Source organism: Panicum virgatum, chromosome 3N (assembly GCF_016808335.1).
Source record: "Panicum virgatum strain AP13 chromosome 3N, P.virgatum_v5, whole genome shotgun sequence".
In the NCBI taxonomy this organism is placed as follows: domain Eukaryota; kingdom Viridiplantae; phylum Streptophyta; class Magnoliopsida; order Poales; family Poaceae; genus Panicum; species Panicum virgatum.
This window is the reverse complement of record NC_053147.1, coordinates 69,336,636-69,357,980: the sequence shown is the minus strand read 5'-3', so window position 1 is coordinate 69,357,980 and position 21,345 is coordinate 69,336,636. Positions and strand designations below refer to the sequence as shown.

At 44.8% G+C, this 21,345-nt stretch overlaps 4 protein-coding genes across 7 annotated transcripts; 2 read left to right on the top strand and 2 right to left on the bottom strand.

The window, feature by feature from the left end:
- Positions 1-357: 357 nt before the first annotated feature.
- LOC120667081 (BEL1-like homeodomain protein 7) lies at positions 358-5,191 on the top strand. Its single transcript, XM_039947102.1, has 6 exons — positions 358-699; positions 1,617-1,690; positions 2,360-3,346; positions 3,534-3,910; positions 4,001-4,061; positions 4,257-5,191. The coding sequence occupies exons 3-6, from the start codon at positions 2,483-2,485 to the stop codon at positions 4,902-4,904; spliced, it is 1,950 nt and encodes a 649-aa protein (XP_039803036.1). The 5' UTR covers positions 358-699; positions 1,617-1,690; positions 2,360-2,482; the 3' UTR covers positions 4,905-5,191.
- A 916-nt stretch (positions 5,192-6,107) lies between these two features.
- On the bottom strand, positions 6,108-12,061 carry LOC120667082 (ankyrin-3-like). Of its 4 annotated transcripts, none has more exons than XR_005672075.1 (12): positions 11,824-12,060; positions 11,655-11,726; positions 10,916-11,089; positions 10,654-10,782; positions 9,453-9,598; positions 9,020-9,106; positions 8,780-8,902; positions 8,086-8,238; positions 7,450-7,551; positions 6,809-6,935; positions 6,648-6,727; positions 6,108-6,475 (listed from the first exon to the last, which is right to left on the bottom strand). XR_005672075.1 is itself a non-coding variant. In XM_039947103.1 (12 exons), exons 1-12 carry the CDS (start codon positions 11,876-11,878, stop codon positions 6,454-6,456), a joined length of 1,314 nt encoding a protein of 437 aa, XP_039803037.1. In that variant the 5' UTR covers positions 11,879-12,050; the 3' UTR covers positions 6,108-6,453. The 4 variants fall into 4 exon arrangements, 3 of the variants coding, with proteins under 3 accessions (XP_039803037.1, XP_039803039.1, XP_039803038.1); XM_039947103.1 differs by having other exon boundaries at positions 6,809-6,979; positions 11,824-12,050; XM_039947105.1 differs by lacking the exon at positions 8,086-8,238 and having other exon boundaries at positions 6,809-6,979; positions 11,824-12,061.
- A 421-nt stretch (positions 12,062-12,482) lies between these two features.
- Positions 12,483-15,883, bottom strand: LOC120667084 (E3 ubiquitin-protein ligase RNF185-like). Its single transcript, XM_039947106.1, has 2 exons — positions 15,701-15,883; positions 12,483-13,590 (listed from the first exon to the last, which is right to left on the bottom strand). The coding sequence occupies exon 2, from the start codon at positions 13,575-13,577 to the stop codon at positions 12,894-12,896; it is 684 nt and encodes a 227-aa protein (XP_039803040.1). The 5' UTR covers positions 13,578-13,590; positions 15,701-15,883; the 3' UTR covers positions 12,483-12,893.
- A 3,808-nt stretch (positions 15,884-19,691) lies between these two features.
- LOC120667080 (elongation of fatty acids protein 3-like) lies at positions 19,692-21,163 on the top strand. The gene has a single exon (XM_039947101.1). The coding sequence runs from the start codon at positions 19,882-19,884 to the stop codon at positions 20,761-20,763; it is 882 nt and encodes a 293-aa protein (XP_039803035.1). The 5' UTR covers positions 19,692-19,881; the 3' UTR covers positions 20,764-21,163.
- Positions 21,164-21,345: the final 182 nt, after the last annotated feature.

Sequence of the window (21,345 nt, the reverse complement as noted above, 5' to 3'; positions counted from 1 at the left end):
ATAAAAATACTACCAACAATATATGTCATCATATATATTCATGTATGATGGAAGAGATCAAACAAATAGTTCAACTAAATATATATTGTATACATATGGAGGTGCACAAAATGAAATCTATTGTAACAAATAATGAAAATATATATTTTAGAGTATGTATTAGAATATTTAATAGATGAAAAGGGCGTGAGATGGATAATTATAATTATTGATCTTATTTTTATATTAATTCTAATTAGCTCATGCGGGAGCACGGATTGACAGACTAGTTAATGAATAAAAGAGGAAAAACAATTTCTTTTTGAGGCACACATTATTCCATATTTGATGGTGCTGTTAGTGGGTGGTGCGAGCTCAGCTTCTTCTCCCTTTTTTATTTTGGAAGGAGGGAGAGCTGCCTCGGACGAGCTCCGAGCTACAGCAGCAGAGGGAGGGAGGCAGCCAGGGAGACTAGAGAGAGAAGGGGGGAGCTCCTTTTTCTTTCTGGAATCGTTTATTTTAATCCTGGGATCTGATTTTGTCCCCATATTGGGAGGATTGATTATCTTTCTCATCTCCCTCTCTCCCCTTCTCTTCTCTTCTCCTCCCCTCCCCACTCAGCCTCAAGAAGATCAGCTTTGCTGTGGAGGCAATCCCTGCCTCTGCCTTGTTGCCTGCTCCTACTCTGCTCCCCATGAGAGGAGCACAACCCGCCCTCAGGTCATCTTCCCTCCCATTTTCTTTTCTTATTGCCTCTCCCTTATTGTACCATCTGCAGCTCCTCCTTGCTGCTGCTGCTGCTGCTGCAGCAAAGAATTGGACCCTGCATGTTGGTGTAGCTCTTCTTTGCTCGCTTCGGTTGCCCGATGAAAACTTCTGTGCTATTGCTGTTCTTCCGTTCCCCGGCTGGTCTTGCTTTCTTGGGTTCAGTAGAGTTGGTAGGGTGTGTTGCTGTTTATTCTCTCTGAATTTGGGAAACAAAATCGAGCTCCTTTCGTTGTTCGCCGATTTCGGTTCGATACGGATGATAAGGCGCTGTTGGGTTTTCTTGCAGAAGACAGAGCTCCCCAAGAGAAAAGATGTTCCTTTTTTGACCTTGAGGTGACATGGGCTCACCAAAGTTCTTCCCTTTTCTTGCTCTACTAACCGATGCTTGCGAACCTCGCCTCTTTTATTTGATTCACAACTCAAAGATTGGTTTCTCCGAATTCTGTTTATCAGCCTCCTCTTTTTGAACTGGCAACCAACTCATTTTGCTGAGTATCTTGGATAGTAATTTGATCCTGTTTATCATTGGAATTGGATTTGTGACTGAATTCTACAAGTTTTCTCTTTCTTCTTTCGACGCTTGCATGAAAGCCAAGCTCGGTTCCTTTTACTCCTACCCCCTTTTGTTGTACTTCTTGTGTTCGAATTACTGCACCACAAGTGGCTTTCCTGCCAACAAAATCTTACGTATTTTCATCAGAATCAACTGCTTCATTTATTCTATACTACCCAGCCTGTCGCATCAAAGCTTTTGTCTTGGAAATTTCTCTTGGTTTCACCTCTTTTATGTCGTAAATATTAGTCTCTACCATGATTTTCCCATCCTAATTGGGACTAGGAGGCTAAGCAGTTTTTATCTCTTATTCCAGATTGATCAAACTCTGTTCGTATTGGTGGTACGCCTGTGAAGCATCTTTGAGGACTCTCAGTTTGGTTGCACAAGGTACTACTGATTACTGAAAATTGGCCACTAAAGAGTCACTTGTCCAAACTCTGACAAATTATTCACGCAATTCTATTTTTTCTTAATGGTTATTGTGGTTTCCATAGAGACAGGGTTATATCCATCCGTATTTTGATAAATATTGGTGCAATTATTTGATTTTGTTTTCTTGCCATGCACAATTGTTCATCTTGGTATAAAAATGGAATTCGTAAGCATATATTCTTGTTTATCATGATAACGGAGGCTGCGCACAAAGCCGAATACTTTCTTGATCCAATCTAAAAGTGAAGAGGACCACCTGTGCCTCCAGTCTGCCAATTGGCATGTTGCATTTTCAGTTCATATTTTTTTTTTAGGGAAAATTTCAGTTCATATAATCCCACTTCTCTAACAAATCTGCTTGAGCTTCATTTTGATATCTCACTTATCACTTGCCTCAAGTTTTTCTGCTTTCCCAGGAGAATACCTTGTTTTATTAAACCTTCAGTGTGCAAAGTTTGTGCTGAAGTCATTTCCATTTGATTGAGCTGCACTGCTAACACTTGCAGTTCTACTTCATGAAATTTTTGTGTGGTTTGGTACTGCAGTAAAGAATAAACATATATCAATCTTGAATATTATTGAAGCTTCTTATCTTATATCCAAATCTCGTCACTCAAATTGCAGGCGAGCTGTAAGTGAAAGGTTTGGGTCTTCTGCTAAAACTTGATTTATCAATCAATATCCGAGGTGCTTCTGTGTACACGTATCTCTTGGTGTCATTTTGATCAGTTAGTAGCCAAAAACTGTATGATGGCTACTTATTACTCGAGCCCGGGTAGTGAAAGGGACTCGCAGAACATGTACTCAAGAGACCTGGGCAATGCATCCTATCCTATGCCATCAGCTCTAGGGAACTTGCTGTATCTGAACAATTCTATTTCAGGACCATACACGGAATTTAGTGGTATTCTGCAGTCTCAGCAGAATTGCATGGAGATGCCTGACCCTGGCCATCCTTCAGTCATGTCCCAAGACTCATCAGCAAGGGAGTCTGACATGCTTGGTTCCCACCAGGGGCAGCGCTCTTTCGGTCCAGTCAAAGATATGAAAAACGAGATGTTGATGCATATGATGGATGGATCACAAAGTAGCACTGCTGATCTCATCCATGATGATGACCACAATGGTGCACAGCTTGATTTCGGTGTTCTGAACAACCACAGTTCATCGAACATTCCCTCAGTGCAAGGCCAAGGTTTATCTCTGAGCCTCAACACACAAATCCTGGCACCTTCCTTACCATACTGGTCTGTCAAACCAGATATGTTGTCACCACACTCTTACCATGACAGTCTTAGAGTTGATGACATCCGAATGAAGAGTATGCAGTCTGAGGCCTCACGTGCAATCTGGAACTCCAGGTATCTGAAGGCAGCACAAGAACTGCTTGATGAGGTTGTGAACGTATGGAAGAATATTAAGCAGAAAGCTCAGAAAGAACAAGTCGAAGCTGGAAAGACAGATGCCAAGGAGACCGAAGGAGGGCTGAAAAGTGAGGGCGTGTCCTCTAATCCACAGGAATCTGCTGCCAATGCAGCACCTGAGCTTTCTACTGCTGAGAGGCAAGAACTTCAGAACAAGATGGCAAAGCTGATGGCTATGTTGGATGAGGTGGGTGACACTGTCTGTCTACCGTCATGCATTTTTCTTCCGAAATAAAAATCCACAACCAATACAATTATTGTATCAAAGATCTGTATCCAAACGATTAGGTTGAGTTATAACATAGTATTTAATAGCTTAGTGAGATTAGAAAATGTAGACACTGCTTATTTAATGCTGAGTGTATATATTTCAGGTGGACCGGAAATACAAGCACTACTACCACCAAATGCAAAGTGTGGTTTCCTCTTTTGATGTGGTAGCTGGGCCTGGAGCTGCCAAGCCTTACACTGCAGTTGCCCTCCAGACAATCTCACGACACTTCCGGTGCCTGAAGGATGCTATCAATGATCAGATCAATGTCATCAGAAAGAAGCTTGGAGAGGAGGAAAATTCATCTGGCAAGGAGGGCAAATTAACTCGTCTCCGGTACATTGATCAACAGCTAAGGCAACAACGAGCTTTCCAACAGTATGGCATGATTCCACAAAATGCCTGGAGGCCACAGAGAGGGCTTCCTGAAAACTCTGTTACCATTCTTCGTGCTTGGCTCTTTGAGCATTTCCTTCACCCGTAAGCTGCTTCTCCTTTGGTGTTTTATCCAATATTCATTTTGTTCTCTTTTCTTTTTTGTTCCTCATTTGTCATGACAATGTTTTGCAGGTATCCTAAAGATTCTGAAAAGCTGATGCTAGCTAGGCAAACAGGCTTGACAAGGAGTCAGGTAATGTTTCTTATTCAATTTTTTCCTGATCCATATCTTAAGTTCCAGCAGCTGATATTGTTATGCTGATTGCTGCGCCTCAAACCTGTATACAAATGCCAGAGGCTGTTCAGCATAATTGTTATTCTTGCCTCTAACGTTATTTGTGTTTATTTAAGAGTTCTATCTTTGGACTATACTTTCATGCCTCTCCAGATTTCAAATTGGTTCATAAATGCCCGTGTACGCCTTTGGAAACCAATGATTGAGGACATGTACAAGGAAGAGATTGGAGATATTGAGCAAGACTCCAACTCTTCCTCCGACAATGCGCCAAGAAGCAAGGGCAAAATGGCATCTTCTGAAGACAAGGAGGACCTGAAAAGTTCTACACCTCGGGTTTGTGAGAGCAGCCAGCTGAGCGAGTCGAGAGCCAGCATAGGGACTATGAACGTTGGTGGAGCAGCTGTTGGATTCCAGAATGAGGCCAACCCTGACGACAGCTTCATGAATCTGATGCTGAAGGACCAAAGATCAAACGAAGGAGATGGTGGCCTCCTCGTCCACAATGCTGTTGCACATCATCAAGATGAGAATGCCCGGTTCATGGCCTACCACTTGGCAGAGCTTGGGAGATATGGAAATGGCAACGTATCACTGACACTTGGCTTGCAGCACTCCGGCAGCAGCCTCTCGGTTCATAATGCCCAGCAGAGCTTTGCTGGTGTCGGAGACGATGACATCTACAATGCTACCGCTCCTCTCGGTGTGAGCGTCACGTCTTCAGACTATGAATCGATGAACCAGATGGATCAACGGCAAAGGTTCGAGCAATCACCTCTTCTGCATGATTTTGTGGCTTGAATGCTCATAGTTCAGAAGATTTTTAACACCTGGCTTGGCTGGGTGAATAACATATGCCTAAAAGGAGCATTGGGTTGTAGCCTGTAGTTTCCATTCGATACAGATTGGAGGTATAGCAGGAAATGTAATATAGTGTAGGTGGTGGGGGTGATAGGGAAAAAAGGATCTTGTAAAGATGAAACACAATATACTATACGTGTAAAAGCTTGTGATTTGAGCAGCATATTGTAAAGTAATGGTTACTTAGGTAAAATTGGTAATATGATGTTTACTTGCTGCTGCTGTTATTCTTTGTTTTGCTCTTTATTATCAAGCAATGTGTTCGAAAATCTGAAAACGTTTCTGCGAATTTTTATCACTTTAGCCGACCAATCCATCATCCACTGCCATACCACTACACCTTCGTTTCAGTTCGCTCCACGTACAAGTGCGTCCTTGTTGGGGATCGCTACCTTTGAACGATAAAATACGGTTGAAGGTTATGTTGCGAAGGATACAGAAAGGTTATGTTGCAAAGGATACAGAAACACCCTCTGACGCTTACAACGACTCCGAAAGAAAAGGGTCTATTCCCTATGAGTGCAGGGTATGAAGTAATGATCGTCCGGTGTGGCCCAAAGCTCCCGAAGGTGTAGTGGTATGGCAGTGGACCTTCGGGTACGGACTTCGGATAAGCCACGGCCAGAGGCTCGCCAAGGGGAATCACTGGGGAAACAACCGGAGACTCCCGAGGTCCACAAAGGTATGCAGCAGCAATCACCTCGAAGGTGGCGACCACGTGGTGAATGAAGCCCCGAAAATGAAGGCTACCATCGCACACACATGAGAAGCATGATTTTGTAACAGTAGACAATTTGTACACTCCAACCTCCAAAAATGACTACCTACAAGGAATATTCTGAGAATATTTCGAGTAAGTAGGAGCATTTTAGGAATGAAGTAATGAAGATTGGAGATATAAATACCCCCTCACTTTCACTATACGGGTTAACTTTTGATGGAAACATACTACCAGTCACACTCTATGTAACCTCCGAGCTCTGATCTTATTTCCCTTTCTGATTGGCAATCGCAACTAAGATCCCAACAGATGCGCGCCGGTGTTCTTAAGCAACTAAGAAGAAAATGGATGCATTTAAAAAATTCCACAAGGCTATGCACTGTCACACTTCCTGCTGGTAACTTTCTCCAGCTAAACATTACTGAGCTTGAAGGGCGCATGCATTTCAATGTCAAAGCATTTCTGTGAAATTGATCTAAGTTAACTGCTTCATCAAGCACAGCACCAATGGCATGCTTCCGTACACAAACAGAGCATGAAGCTGTATCTGCAGCTCCTCCAAGATACTAGTGGCTACCCTCCCAGAATTGCGCATCACACAAAAAAAATAGGGTGTCCGTTGTTTCAAGTCTAGCAACCTAGGCAGATGTAAACAAAAGAGGGAACCCACCAAAAGAGGTGTGTCCACATCGACGATCCATCTACGAGAACAACAAAATTGAAGAGCTTCCGGTTTTGCATCAGCTTCTTGCAAGGAGTAGCTAGTAGCTACTTCAGCTCCATCACCTCCCTGCAACAACAACCAGTTGATCATAAGAAGATGAAACCAAGGGAATGATGACCGAACACATCTGAGGTATTTCTGACTTAAAACAGTGGAGCATCAACAGGTAGTTCCATACTACCAAACACACTCATATCACTAAATGATAGTAGAGGAAAACATGGATCAAATCTCCTACCAAAGCAATTCCTCCATCTCTTCACTTTCAGGATCCAACTCCAAGCCACGAGAGAGCGTATCATAAGCACTGTCATAATCCTGGGAAAGGCGAATGCACGGTCAAATCATACAGCAGGTACAAGGAACAATGGAATTCGCCAGACTCTGTTGTTGTTGCACCTTCAGAAACATCAGAGCAACTCCTTTTCGATAGTAGGCCTTTGCCCACTTAGGGCGCAGGTTTTTGCATTCCATCGCATCATACAAAGCCTTCTTTCCATCACCCAGGCGAAGCCAGCAAATGCTCCTGTTTGAGAACAATGTAGCGTCGAACTGATCAACCTTCAATGCCTGCAGTGAACCAAATAGTTCAAAGTTTTCTTTTGTTGCCACATAATACCACTCAATTTAGACCAAAATTTGTCATTTGCTCCTTAGGATGGCTAAAATTTCAATTGCTGTATAAAAGAGGAACTCGATAGAATTCCTCCCAAAGAAATGGAAGCGGGTTTCATGTATTGCAACAATTATTCTATACCCTTTGAAGAGTAACATTGGTAGTATAAAGAGGTAACCAGGGAAATTTCATGCATCACGGAAGTCAACTAATAATAAAGATCACTTAAATGAAGGGAAAGGGAATCAAGATGAACAAAGTTTTTCCCCCTTTATCTAAGAGGATTAAAAATTGAAACACATGAAACCATAGATGGAGTCTATTAGACAAAGACAGAACTATAAGTCTATAACATCATGTATGAAGGAGGAATAGGATCTGCAGTCAATGTACCTCCAAACGAAAATGGTGTCTAAGAATATACCTGTGTGTAGAACACTGATGCCTTTAGATAATCCTCATTTCTAAATGCATCAGCTCCTTGCCTTTTCAGCTCAGACTTCTTCTTTTTGACAAAATCATCATCCTAATCAATCCACAATAAATTGAGTCAGACATAGGTTCAAGCATCCGGTGCTTGTAGAAAACACAGTGGTGTAACAAGTCATTAAGGTGAAGGGAAAGGATATGACAACCACGTTTTATCAATGCAATGTCTTCAGCCATTAACAATCATGGTTCTTACTTTACTATTCCAGACAGGTAAATATACAACATTTGAAGATGTTTGCTTCTGAAGCATGTTATGTAAGGTAGCAAATTTGACTGCATGTTCCTTTTAACAGTATCTGAATTAAGGAATCACCATTTGAACTAAGTGATGTATTTGAGAAAGCATCATTGAATCAAATAGCTATCCAGGAAGGGAGTTTAGGGAGCAATGCAGATGCATCAAGCATGCAAACAAACATGAATACCACATTTGATAGGTCAATGGAAAAACACCGGTTCTTGATTTGTCAAGTTCTTACACTATACGTTATCACCAACATTGAACAGAGTGATTTTTTAGTTTTACTGAAAAGTTGCACAAATGCATGATACTGTTACAGAGGCATACCTCAAGGTTCCTGACTTCCATGTATACATGATTAATTATTCCATGAACACTCCAATCTGCCACTGTTGGAATTTCGGAAGTGACAGGAAATAGAAGCTCGACGTCTTCCCAGGTACCATATTCAGCGGCCAACTCTATTGGCAGTCTGCCAAACTGTTCAGCAAATAAACAAATTGAGGGGATGCAAAAACTAAACGAGAAAAAAAAACAAAATGAGCCTTCCCAGTTAAATGCTACCATGTTTAGAAAAATTATGCTCCCTGTACAAACAATACCAAACCATGAACGCCATCAAATTAAATGCCTGACAAAGTAACTAGTCCAGAATGCAAGAACCAATGCAAAAAATTTATTAGTTTACTACCACCAGAACAGGCTGAGTATAGTAAGCCTAGTGTGTCACAACAAACTATATCTACCTGGCACACCATAACAGAAGACGTGCCAAAACAGTAATAAGATTATGCAGAAAAAAAAGGACGTGAGCAGTCAAGCCACAGCCTATTATTTACTTTTAACATATAGACTTGTAGTTGTACCAGAATAAGAGCATTTTCCAGACGTTGCATGGCATCATTTTTTTGGGTACTATATCATACAAGTGTTATGTATGTGTATCAGACAGAGCTATGGGAGATTTAAAGTCAAGTGGATTGCTAGAGCAATGGAGTTATGCAACAAAAGCGGATCTCACTTTGTCAGGGACATTTGGATTTGCACCAGCTTCCAACAAGCACTTGATAGCTTCAGTTAAACCTTTCTCTGCAGCTCTTGCCAAAGGATTATAAAATCCAAAACCATTCACGTCAGCTCCAGCCTGCCAAATGTAATTAAAGAAGACAAAACAATCATACACTTTCTCCACAAAATGATGCCTAACACAGCAGAATAATCACGTTGCAATCAAATTATAAAAATACAGATAACAATGTACCTGAACCAATAACTTCAAACAAGCCACAGAAGAGTGTCTTAGTGCCATGTTTAAAGGTGTAGTTTGATCATTCATACACACATTGGGCTAGAAGAACAAAAAAAATCTATATTAATGCGAAAATTATGATTGACACTAGAGAATGAGAGAGAAAAGGCAAAAGGAAGAATATAGGTCATATGTTCTTCATGTGCTCTCATTTGTTTATTTCTAGCTCAGAACTGCTTATGTCTGGGTGTCCACTCCAGATACCCATGCTAGGGCTGGCTCACACATCCAAAGCTCACAGAAACTGAGAATAGGACATTGGGAGAAAGTAGCAAACCATGCAGATTTCAGGGCAAAATCGAAAAGAATTGAACTTTTTTTTTGCGAGGAGAAAAGAATTGAACTTGAGAGATGTCAGGTAGAAATAGTATAGTTAGCATATTACATCTGCATTTTGCTCCAAAAACATCTTCAGGATACTAGCATATCCTCTATAAGTAGCAAGGAACAGTGGGGTGAAGGGAGCTGATTCCACTTCCACATCAGCACGAGCTCCTCTAGAAAGCAGAAATTTGGCTATCTCAGGCCGCCCTGGCAAAACATATGAAAAACAGATGATCGTAGCCATGTTTATAAATGAAAGGTTTATGGGCAATAAAGTTTTAATAGTTAGAGGAAAGCCCTTTTAGTTCACAGTTCCTTAAGAAAATACATGGGAACTTATGGTTATCCGTTATCCTAGTAGCTTAACAAATCATCTACAGAAAGGCACCTTTTTCGAAGCAAGGAGAAACTTTGCTTCAGTAGCTAGAACAGAACACGTGAAAATGACTACCTTGATGGAAGATACATAGATTAGTTGAATAAATGCAATTCCTACATACGACGATACATAGATGATAAACAGGGGAAATTTACATAATCAAGGGAAGAAAATGTGAGGTGCTGTAACAAACATGAAGAACAGTTTCTGAAGGAAAAGATAACATGCATATGTTGTTTGACATTAACAGCACATAAAGTGGGGCTTGTTTTAACTTATGGCAAGAAAAGTAAAGGACTAAGAACAGCTGTGGAGCCAAGAATAGACTATGCTCCGGCTGGCCCAATATTAACACAAGCTCAAGTCTTTTACACTTTTGACATTTCTATAATTTTTAATAGATCACCATTTGTTTTCTGGCCTTGGACCAGGGCTGCAACCATGGCCTTGGATCCACCACCGACTAAGACCATAAAGTAGAAGCATTTTCACATAGGCAAGCATAGCCGATTAATAACTGTACCATCTGACTAAGAACATAAAGTAGAAGCATTTTCGCATAGGCACAAGTATATTCCTTGGATAAACAACTGAACCATTTTAGCAGCAGTTCCATCTAAGTAAAGTCGTTCTATATCATTTATAAATTCTGATGCTGGAAGGTATTACCGCACAAAACAAGCAAAAGAGACAATGGTTGTGATGGCAAACATGAAGTGGCTGCATACTTTCCATCAAAAGCAAACTGCAGGACTTAAAAAAAACCCAAATGTTCCTCACAGTTAAGGTTCAAAGGTTGCAGGAGGAATCAGATGGCAGATGAACAATAACCATGAAAAAATGATACAAAATATTCAGCGGTCAAGTACTGTTTATATCATACCTCCTTCTGCAGCTGCATGGAGAAGACTAAGTCCCTTGTGCTGTCCATGCAGACTAGCGCCATGATCAAAAAGAAACCTCAAGGTAGGAAGGTTCCCATATAACACGGCATGCATTGCCGGCGTGAAACCTAGGAAAAAAGAGAACACAGCCCATGCAATTTAAGTCGAATGAAATCAAAGTAAGCATTGTGACCGTGGTCACCTCAAAGAGGAAAATTTGCAGGATGTGAATAGAAACATGGGCATTGTATGGTGGGTCACCTCGCATAGTGTCAGGCTTGTTGACGTCCATGTTGAGGTCCTCGACCAGATACTGGAGGGCATACATGTCCCCACTGTCACAGACTGAATGGAGGGCGTAAATGCCTATGAAGTTGGCATTGGCCAGGGTCTCCTGAAGCCCTTTCCCCTCGACATCGATGCTCTTTGCGATCTCTTCATCAGTTATCAAAAGAATGAAGAAAACAGACGGAAAAGGGGGTAATTTTAGGGTGGCTCATGATAGGAGCATATAAAGCAGGAAACCCAAACATTTTTTGTTTACAAAATCCAGTTTTTATTCACACAATGAGATGCAGAGATGAACAAAATAAGGTTCAGCAGCTTTAGGTAACAAATTAAAATCAAGAAGCTTTTGTGGCAGGACAAGTCGATTTGTGAGCCTATATAAGCAAAAAGAAAAAGAAAAAAAGAACCATCCGTATGCAATTAACAGACTTGTTATTTCATTTTCTTCATTGGCATGTAATTTTTGGTGAAGATCTGCCGATCCAAGTGCTTCAAATTAGGTCCCAGGACAAAAGCATCGACTAGTGCAACGATTAAACCCGAATACAGTGACAGTGTAACGCAGAGATGGAATCCAGCATATTTTCCCTACTATACGGCTCCAGAAAAATAAATCTAGAGCACGCAGAAGGCAAGAACCCTGAGCCGTAGTGGAGGGAGGAACTGAAGACAAGACAGGAAGTGCAGAGGGGTAGGGGTTTTACGCATGTACCCTTGAGGCGGCGGATGTCGCCGTAGTGGGCGGCGACGAGGAGGGTCGCCTCCGGAGGCCACTTATCCTGGTCTGCTCGCAACCAGAAACGCAAATGCAGCAGCAGTGAGATGGAGGATTTAGGAGACGGGGAAGAAAAATGGAAAAATCCAAACCAGACCAAACGAACCTTTGCCGAGGACGAGCTTGAAGGCGTCGGGCAGCGACATATCGTGGCGCGGCATGCTTGATGCTCCGCCTCCCCTCCTTCTGATCTCCTCTCCGGTAGGGTCGGCTAGGGTTTCTTCCGCTTTGAAGAGCCGCGGCGGCCTCGAATCGATCGGAGAAGAGGAGGGAGGAGTGGTTGGGGTCCGGGGGGGAATGGTAAAGAGGCGGGAGGGGAGCGCAGCCACGCAATGCCAAGTCGACACGTGCTCCCTCCCTCCAGTACACTGACACCTTTGCTTTTCAGTCGCTTCCCTGCCCGCCCGTTTGAATCCCCCACGCCCGTCCCGTTCCGTTCCATTTGGAGGCCCAAGCCCAGCCCAACCGTACGGTGAGGGCCCATGAACCAAACTCCACTCCCGTCCTAGTAGGTAGTAGTGGCAGAGCAAAAAATTTACTCAAACTCAACGGAAAGCTTTTGGCCACATTATTCAGTTTCAAATTGGAATCAAAGTGCACTTAACCAGGACGAGTGTGATTGCTTCTTCATAGTTCAAACCAAACAGAGCCTTTTTCCTGGCAGCAGGTGAATGAAGACCGTGCACTCAGTTGGCAAGTCATGATCATTTGCCTAACACACAACAACATCAAACACCTGAGAATCACGAGTCTGTCACCACTCTGAATCTAGTTCAACTATAAACATCAGTCCCATATAAATTTAAACATCAGCTGTTGGACTCATCCCATCTTAACAACTGCATGCCTTGCTAGTTCATTACAGATTCATCAAAAAGTACAATTTACATGTAGGGCAAAATGCCCTTGCTACGTTTCATTCAAGCAAACACATGTCCAAATTATTCTTGTATAATCAAAACCGCAGTATACCACATCCAAACAGTATGTACACCAATTTCTCTGTCAACACTTCCATGCAGACGCACCACTCCATTCGTATTTGGTCCTGCATGGAGAGCTAGGTAAACGCACACAGCAACATCGGAATCGTATCACCACGGCAATTGTCTTGTATGTCTTTCTCTCACTTATTACCAGCAAATCTGACAAACAGTATGACACCAACAAGCAGGCCTAGAAAGTGATGAGGCTTGCGATCACAAGAAATCCAACCAGGATGAGCAGCGCCTTCAGGTACACATCCGCCTGCTGCTGCTGCTGCCCATGCGGTCCATGCCGGGGAGCTGCGGCGTGAGCATGCCCTGCATGCCCACCGTGAAATGCATGCCCATGGCCGTGCCCATACCCGTAAGGGAACCCAGCCGGCTGACCATAAGCTGTTGCATCAGGGAACCCATGCACCTGGAAGCTGAGCAGCGGGAACAAACCCCCGAACGCAGCCGAGAACGTATAGTTCCCCCACCGTGCATTGGCCAGCGGGAAGTGGTTGTTAGGATCGGCATTGGGGAAGTGGTTGTTAGGATCGGCCTGTGGAGCAGTTGCAGGCCTCTGCCCAGCTGGCCGGTTGGGAATGTCAGCCCCTGGGACGTTCTTTGACCTTGGGTCGACGCGGTCCTTGCCACGGCCATACAGGGGGACGAGCTTATCCTCCTCGACAACAGCCTTGCACACTGGGCACTCTGGCGAGTGCGAGTGGATGCGCAGCCATTTGTAAAGGCATGGCCAGCAGAAAAGGTGGCCACAGAGCGTTACAATCGGCTCCTGTGGCAGCTCAAAGCATATGTTGCACTCAAAGCTACCCCCAGCATCAGCGCCGCTGCTGCTGCCGCTTGTCGATTCCCCGACATTTGCCGCCATATCCTGATATTAGCTGCAATGGATGGAAATTGCCACAACTGTCAGAAACACAAAGTGGATGCGCTGAAACAAGAATCTGACTGTATTTTTTAGTAAATACTGACAGGTTGGTGTATTCTATTCGAGAATATTCGCAGCGACAGACATTTTTTTGAACATCTGTTCTCTGTATATAGGCAGCATCCTATATAGATATCTATGCGGCTATAAAATGTGTTAGCTATGACTAGGGATTTAACATCTGCACCAGTTTGTTTCTCAAGAAAGCTATCTATCTAGAAGCAGTTCCTACCGTTGGTTGACCACACTTGAGATGTATCTAACCATGATTAGTCCCTCCCAACTAAAGAGAATCAGACAGAAAGACGGAGTTCATTGGACCCTGCTCCTTCATTCCTTCTTCGTTGTGTTCGCTTGGCTGTGGATGATAGCTGGTGCTGATTTGTTATGAGAGAACAGTACTGCTGACCAGGGTTTTATTTCCCGACCGATAACCGGTAACCGCCGGGCTCCGGTTCCGGTTTACCGGACCGGTTTGACCGGTTACCGGTCGGAACCGGTTGAATTCAAATCCAAATTCAAATAAATTCAAAAACTCCCGTGCAACAGGTTCCGTCCGGTTTACCGGCCGGTTTTACCGGTTTACCGGTCGGTTTGACCGGTTTGAATTCAAATCCAAATTCAAAAGCTCCCGTGCAACCGGTTTACCGGCCGGTTGACCGGTTTACCGGCCGGTTTGACCGGTTTGACTGGTGGGCCTTAATGGGCCGGCCCATTTTTTTTCTTTTTCTTTTTTGATTTAACTTTAAATCCCCGCAAACTATACTAAATGAACGAATTTTTGAGAAAATTTGATACCATTAGATTCATCGCAACTTGAAGTATTTTTAGGAATTTTTTGGGAATTTTTCATTTTTTGAATTTAAATTTAAATTTTGAATTTTGGCCGGTTGGGTACCGGCCGAAACCGGAACCGGTCCGGACCGGTTTGACCGGTAACCGGTCAAACCAGACCGGTTCCCACCGGTAAGGTTAACCCTGCTGCTGACTAGCTGGTAGCTGGTGGCTGGTGCTGATTTATTATGAGAGAACAGTACTGCTAGCTGGTTGGCTGACAAGCCAAGCGAATACAGCGCTTGTCAAGACAAAACCAGATTCAACAAACGACAGAGCCAGCCTAGTATTGGAGAGATGGGATCCCCATGGCCCATGCTATTACGATATTACAAATTGATCAATAGAATTCCCTGGCGTGCATCATTACAGGTAGAAACGAAGGGCTACATTTTCATGTTGCTAGGTTTAGGCTTATGCGCAAGTGGCGGCCGAATGAGTGTGAAGAACTGAGAAAGTTTAAGGGACTTTTTTTTGTTTTCAGTTCCTAGTAAGTACTCGCTCCTAACTGCATTTGCAGGTGGAGGGAAGTACTAAACGAGTAAAAAAAGGTCAACGTAATATATAGGGGCAGCATAGGTTTCTCTGGCCTGCAGAAACAGGGAGAGAGCGAAAATTCAGTTTCAGTGAGCCAGCAAAGGCTGCAAAAAAAAAAAAGAGTTGCAAGGAGATGAGCTACGGCTCCTATCATCCCTTTGACCCTTTGCTATATATAGCGTAACAACGAAGCACAAACTGTGACCCTTTCCTTTGCAAAAGAATGAGTTGCAATGAGATGAGTTTCAGTGGCCTGCAGAAACAAGGAGGAGCGGAGGAAGCAAACGAGTAGTTTGTATGTTCCCATAATCCCATCTACTACATAGTTTCCACTGCATATTCTCCCTAGTACTAGTCATCGGAGACCTGGAAAGGAAGACTACCCAGTCAGCTGAGCCGGCTGCTGCGCTCCACCTGGCCAGGAATGGAACGGCCCCCAGAGATCTGTGAAGTGAAATCACAGCAGGAACCGGAGGGATTCGCGACAGAGAAACGCGATCTGAGTTGCGCCGCTGCACTTGGTGTACAAAACAAACAAATCCCAGTAATAAGGTAGCTAGCTAACGGAGGCAAAGCGGATGACCCACCCTGGGTTTGGGGCAATCCCTCCGGTCCCCGGGGTAGGGTAGATCAGATGATGACTGCCGCTGGGGTTCGGAGGAGGAAGGATTGGAATGAGCAGTGAAGGTTACCTGGACCGGACTGGATGGAGTAGAATCGGCCGGAGACGGCAGCGGTGGATCTGATCTGAGAAATCCGATCCGATCCGATCCGATCCTCGAAGGAAGGGAATGGGGTCTTGTGCTCAAGCTTCGGGGCGGGCGGGCAGCTCTGCAGCAGCAGGCCAGCAGCTGGGGCGCGGCCGATGGGGACGGGACGGCAGAGGAAGACTCCGTCGCCATTAATTAATTACTTAATTAATTGGTCAATCCGTCCGTATCGCTACTAGTGGTGTACAGATACGTACGTATTCTCATCGTACCCGTATATTCGTCTGGATCGCCTTGGGCAGCCCAGTAGCAAGCTAGCTAGGCCCAGGCCAGGCCAGGCATTTCTTTCCTAATCGCTTTTCTGTGTTCAGCTAAATGGGCTGGCTTCTGGGCTTGTTCTTCGGCCTCAAATGAAATGAACTGGCTCTGGCTCTGGCTCTGGCTCTTCTAGAAGACGACAAGGAAGCTGCAAGTCCGAAGATTCCAAGCAAGTCAACGACGAACAAGTGAAGCAAGTCATCACATTCACATGCATGATTGATTACTCTTTAATAGCAAGCAAGCGGTGACGGCGAAGAATGAACGCTAACAGTCGCTTCTTCTTCTTTTTTTCTTAATTCCTATCTTATTAATAATCCCACCGGTCCTATTATTAGTCTCATTGATTCGCCACCATGCCAATCTAATAATAATATTCGAGGCAGCGAGCAAGGCAATGTCACGTGCTTCTCGCCAACCCCCAGCACCAGGACGGGTCTGCTAGCTTTTTCCATTCCAGGTGAGGTGACGTTCTTTCTTAGGCCCAATTTATTTCCCACCCCGTAAACACAAAAAACCGTAAACACAAAATTTTACAAAAGAATCTTACTAATTTGAAGTACTAAATGAAGTCTGTTTACAAAACTTTTTGCATGGTTGGACTGTAAATCGCGAGACGAATCTAATGAGCCTACTTAATCCATGATTTGCAACAGTGATACTACAGTAACCATCCGCTAATTATTGATTAATCATGAATTAATTAGCATCATTAGATTCGTCTCGCGATTTACAACTCATCTGTGCAAAAATTTTTATAAATAGACTTCATTTAGTACTTCAAATTAGCAAGATTCTCACGAAAATTTTTTTGTGTTTCCATGTAAAACGAACTAAACAGGGCCGTAATAAAAGCGACGAGAAATACTACTCCATAAAGTTTGCATTGGTCGTAGAGCATCAATATCTAACTGACAAGTTAACTAAGATTGTACATTGGGCGAAGAAATATCTAACTGCAGCTTCCTCCGTCCTCGTCTCGTCGTCGATGCAGCACCCGCCTTCTGCTTTTCGTGACCGCTGTTATTAGTGGACTAGTAGTGGATGGAGTAATAAGTAGTCTCCTGTTGGACTTGGACAGCAATGTATCCTTTCTTTTTTTTTCTTTCTAATACATCAGTAACTTTCTTCCGCCCTGTCTTGTACCTAGCTAGTCTCCTGTTGGACTCTTTTGCTTGCGTGCACCGGTCCACGCCCAGCATCACATGCATCAAAGTTTGCTACCTTATTTGGAGCCTTTTTGGTAGAGCTCCAAAACCGACTCTAGCCGGAGTCCTATCAAACGGTTCATTTTGAATCAGCTAGAGCCTTTTCGGCTTCCACAGGAGAGAGGTGGAGCCACAAAATGTGACTCCAAACGGCTCCGTGAGTAGACACCAATACTAGAAGCTATTTCGGCGAATGTTTTGAAAAACGGCTCCATCACCACCAGAGAAACTGCTCCACTAGAAGAGCCAGAGCTGAAGCTATTTTTGGAGGAGCCGAAGCTCTGACGACTGGTACTTCTTTTAATTTTCTTCTTCTTGAAATTAATATCAATGATATATGCACATCTACTACACATCTCCTGATGATCGATCTTGAAATTTCTTTTTTTGTTTTTGTTAACATGGTCGAACAGGTTGGTCTCGGACACTCTACACACATCATATATGCTCCTGCGTCCACGCATGTGTAAAGGCAAATTCCCCTCCATGCTTTGCTTTGTTCCAACCTTACACTTTATTTGTCTCTTCATCAGTTATCTATGTATTAATAATTAATCTCCTTTACCAACAAACCAACCTAATAATTTTCCAGTGTGTGCTTCTCCACTGGGTCTTCTCAGGTGCTGTTGTTCCGACCCCTCTATGCTCATCAAAAGCTGGCGAAAGGTTGGTAGAGCAGCACCATCGTCTGATGCTCTTTTGGTTATCCATGCACTCGATCGATCTAGCTCATGCATAAAACTGAAGCCCAGATGCATCAAAGCTGAAAGTAAAATATCTACAGCTACCTAGAAAATATGGCTGACAGCAATTTACTGTTGTTGACAGCATAGAGTTTGAAAGAATGAAGCAACTAGTAATGACCTAGATTATTCTAGAAAGTGAAATGTTTCTTTGTTTTCAGACTTTTCAGCAGCGAACTGAAGCTGCACGCAGACGCAGCAATTAGCCTTCATCCAGATGAACTCTAGTACAACGTAACGGCAGCATTGGTTGGTTGGAACTTGGAAGAGCCAACCGACCACCTCGTGCATCCAGCCATCCACAACTAGTCCTCTTTTCCTTCATCCAAATCCAACACGTACTGACTTGGCTTGCAGGCAGTTGGCACACACTGCAGGGGAAAAAGGAGGAGGAAAACAACAAAGGGATGACCAAAAGGATAAGTGATGATGATGAGCACCTGCCTGTTGGTACTTGACTTGAGAGCCAAAAACCAACAGATGCCTGGTTCCTCTATTTCTGTCCTTTTCCATCCTGTTCTATTTCGCACGCATGCTTTGACAGAGTCTATGCAGAATTGTGTGCGTGATGCATGCCTCTAGAACAGATGAATTAATGAATTGTTTTTCCAAGGCTGAAAGTTGCTTGAGCAGAGAATTCAGGACAGGGCAACTGATGGATGAGGTGCATGCGGTGGAGATAAACCAGTCGGCCACCTAGTTGATTAGTTTTTCCAAATTCCAAGACACACACACACGTATTCGCTGCTGCAGGCGAATAGATTAGTGATTAGATTAATCAGCGTCGATGGGCAGTTTGTTAAGCCAGAGGACATCACATGAGATTAGGTATCAAGAAAAGAAATACTAGTAGTATGATGCAGGCAACGGTGGCGACCGCCGACCACATCCTCTCATTCTCACCTCACCTGCTAAGGACTGGATTGGATTCCTTAAACAATACTCCTACTCAGTAATATTCAGTTGAATGGTGGTGTGTTTGACGCCGACTGAGATTTCATTATATTGGCCTTTTTGTCATTTAAATTCAACTCTTCTCTATAATATTCAGTTCAGGGCAGTGCTGCCATTATTAAGAATAAAACAGTGGCCTTTCTATTGCTACCTTTGGGTTTTTGTAATTTAGAGCTCATGCCATTGTTAAAAAGAAAAGAAAAAAAATGAAACCTGCATAGTCATCTATTGCTATCTTTATTTGCATAAATACTGATCCTGCCCAAAGCCGGAACTGTTCTATGGTCCAAAGAAAATTCCATTCAACGACCGCAGTCTGTGAAATACTCCTCCCCTGTTTCCTTTTTTTTATCAAGAAGAAACAGGATTGAGTGCCCCATTTCGACGGACAACTTTGGATGGCGAAACACAAACTTCTCATGACCCCGAAGCCGGAAACGCAGAAATGTATGAAGGATGCTCCAACCGAGCCGGCACAGCATGCAAACCGTCCTCTCTCCCTCTTGTGTGGCCCTAATAATACGATACCATCCTAATAATAGATGACTTTTTAGCACATTTCACAATTGGCTGGTGGCCTCCTCTAGAAGACTAGACCTTCAATCCCTTTGTTGGTCTGAAAAGGAGAAAGAAGAGGTTCTAGAGATTCATCACAATCATCATAATAAAAGAGAAGAAATAAAAGTCAAAAACCGAGGATAGAAACAGAATAAAAATACCAGCTTTCTAAATTGAAACAAAAAAAAAAAGAGGCTTGACCGACACAGGGAGGCTAAAGGCTGAAGCTGAACGAAGAAACCAACCAACCTCCGGCAATGGCGGTCGGCTATATCCTATATATATATCCAGCCCTCTCCTCCCCAAATCCCTTTCCATCCTCCACACCGTACACGCACAACCACCATCGCCACCACCTCTTCCGCCGGGGTGCGATCCGCCCATGGCAGCCGCCGCCACGTACTGGCTCGCCGAGCACCCGGCCATCGTCGGCTTCCGGTGGAGCCCCACGGACCTGTGGTTCTCCACCTGGGCGTTCCTCCTCGGCTCCCTCGCCTCCTACGTCGCGCTCTGCCTCGCCCTCGACGCCTTCCTCGGGGCCGCCCTGCGCCGCCGGAAGCCGCTCCCGCTCGGCCCCGTGCCCGCCGCGCACGCGCTCCTCATGGCGGCCGTGTCGGCGGCCATCTTCGCCGGCACCCTGCTCTCGGCCGTCGCGGAGATACGGGACACGCGGTGGTCGTGGCGCGGCCGGAGCCGGACCACGCCGCTCCGGTGGCTCCTCTGCTTCCCGCCGGGGACCCGCTCCTCTGGCCGCGTCTTCTTCTGGTCCTACGCCTACTACCTCTCCCGGTACCTCCACGCGGCGCGGGGCGTGTTCGCGGTGCTCCGGCGCCGGCGCGGCGCGGCGGCGCGGGTGTTCGCGCACGCCGCCTCCGTGGCCATGGCGTTCCTGTGGCTGGAGTTCTCGCAGTCGTTCCAGGTGCTGGCCATCCTGGCGTCGACGCTGGCGCACGCCGTCGCCTTCGGGTTCCGGTTCTGGGTGGGCGCGGGGCTCCCCGCCGCGCGCGCCGCCCCCGTCGCGCTCGCCTGCCAGCTCGCGCTGCTCGGGTGCAACCTGGCGTGCCACGTGGGCGTGGTGTGGATGCACTTCGGCGCCGTCGGCGGCGGGTGCAGCGGCATCGGCGCCTGGGTCTTCAACACGCTGCTCAACGCCGCCCTGCTCTGGGTGTTCCTGCATTGCTACGGCAAGCGCGGCGTCTGCGACGACGACGGCGGCGCCACCGCCGCACGCGCGCGCCACGACGCCGGCAGCAAGGACCTCTAATCTAATCCCTGTCCCTTGGGGCTCTGTAATATTTTTGTAAATAGGCCGGGCGATCGCCGATCGGAATCGGAGGGGATAAACACCATCAACGACAAGATAACACAGGGGATCGATGGGCAATCGCAATCGATGTCGATCGATCCTCTTTTGATTGCAGCTTTGCGAATCAAAAGAGGGATAAACTCATCGAGGCAATCATCGAATCCCTGCTTATTAGTTTTCTCTTTCTCTCTCTTTTTTTTTCTCTTACTAGTCCGTTCTCGTCGTGTTCATGGGATTTCTCAGCAACAAGGGAATGGAAGAGGGGAAAAAACAATTTTTTGGCAAACCAAACCGCCCCTGTGTCATTCCAGTTTGTGCAGTCTGATGATTGATAAAAAGAAAAAAAAAGTGAACTTTATGGGTGGGTAGTTGCAGGACCGCGATTGGCTGCCTATAGTAGTGCGATTTATTTGGACATGAACTGCAAAACACGAATTGATTAGGATGCTGTACTCCCAGATTGCTGATGATGACGAGCATGATTCAGCAACTGAAACCTGATGTGCATCTGTGCAAAAAGGAAAAAAAACTTGGATTGGA

Excerpts from the sequence above, each read along its gene's own strand:
- LOC120667081 (XM_039947102.1), top strand. The coding sequence starts at position 2,483 with ATGATGGCTACTTATTACTCGAGCCCGGGTAGTGAAAGGGACTCGCAG. Across the intron at positions 3,347-3,533 it reads TGATGGCTATGTTGGATGAG|GTGGACCGGAAATACAAGCA; the intron begins GTGGGTGACACT and ends TATATATTTCAG. Across the intron at positions 3,911-4,000 it reads TTTGAGCATTTCCTTCACCC|GTATCCTAAAGATTCTGAAA; the intron begins GTAAGCTGCTTC and ends AATGTTTTGCAG.
- LOC120667084 (XM_039947106.1), bottom strand. The coding sequence starts at position 13,577 with ATGGCGGCAAATGTCGGGGAATCGACAAGCGGCAGCAGCAGCGGCGCT.
- LOC120667082 (XM_039947103.1), bottom strand. The coding sequence starts at position 11,878 with ATGCCGCGCCACGATATGTCGCTGCCCGACGCCTTCAAGCTCGTCCTC. Across the intron at positions 9,107-9,452 it reads TTTTGGAGCAAAATGCAGAT|CCCAATGTGTGTATGAATGA; the intron begins GTAATATGCTAA and ends TTGTTCTTCTAG. Across the intron at positions 6,728-6,808 it reads TTGCTCTGATGTTTCTGAAG|GATTATGACAGTGCTTATGA; the intron begins GTGCAACAACAA and ends CGCCTTTCCCAG.
- LOC120667080 (XM_039947101.1), top strand. The coding sequence starts at position 19,882 with ATGGCAGCCGCCGCCACGTACTGGCTCGCCGAGCACCCGGCCATCGTC.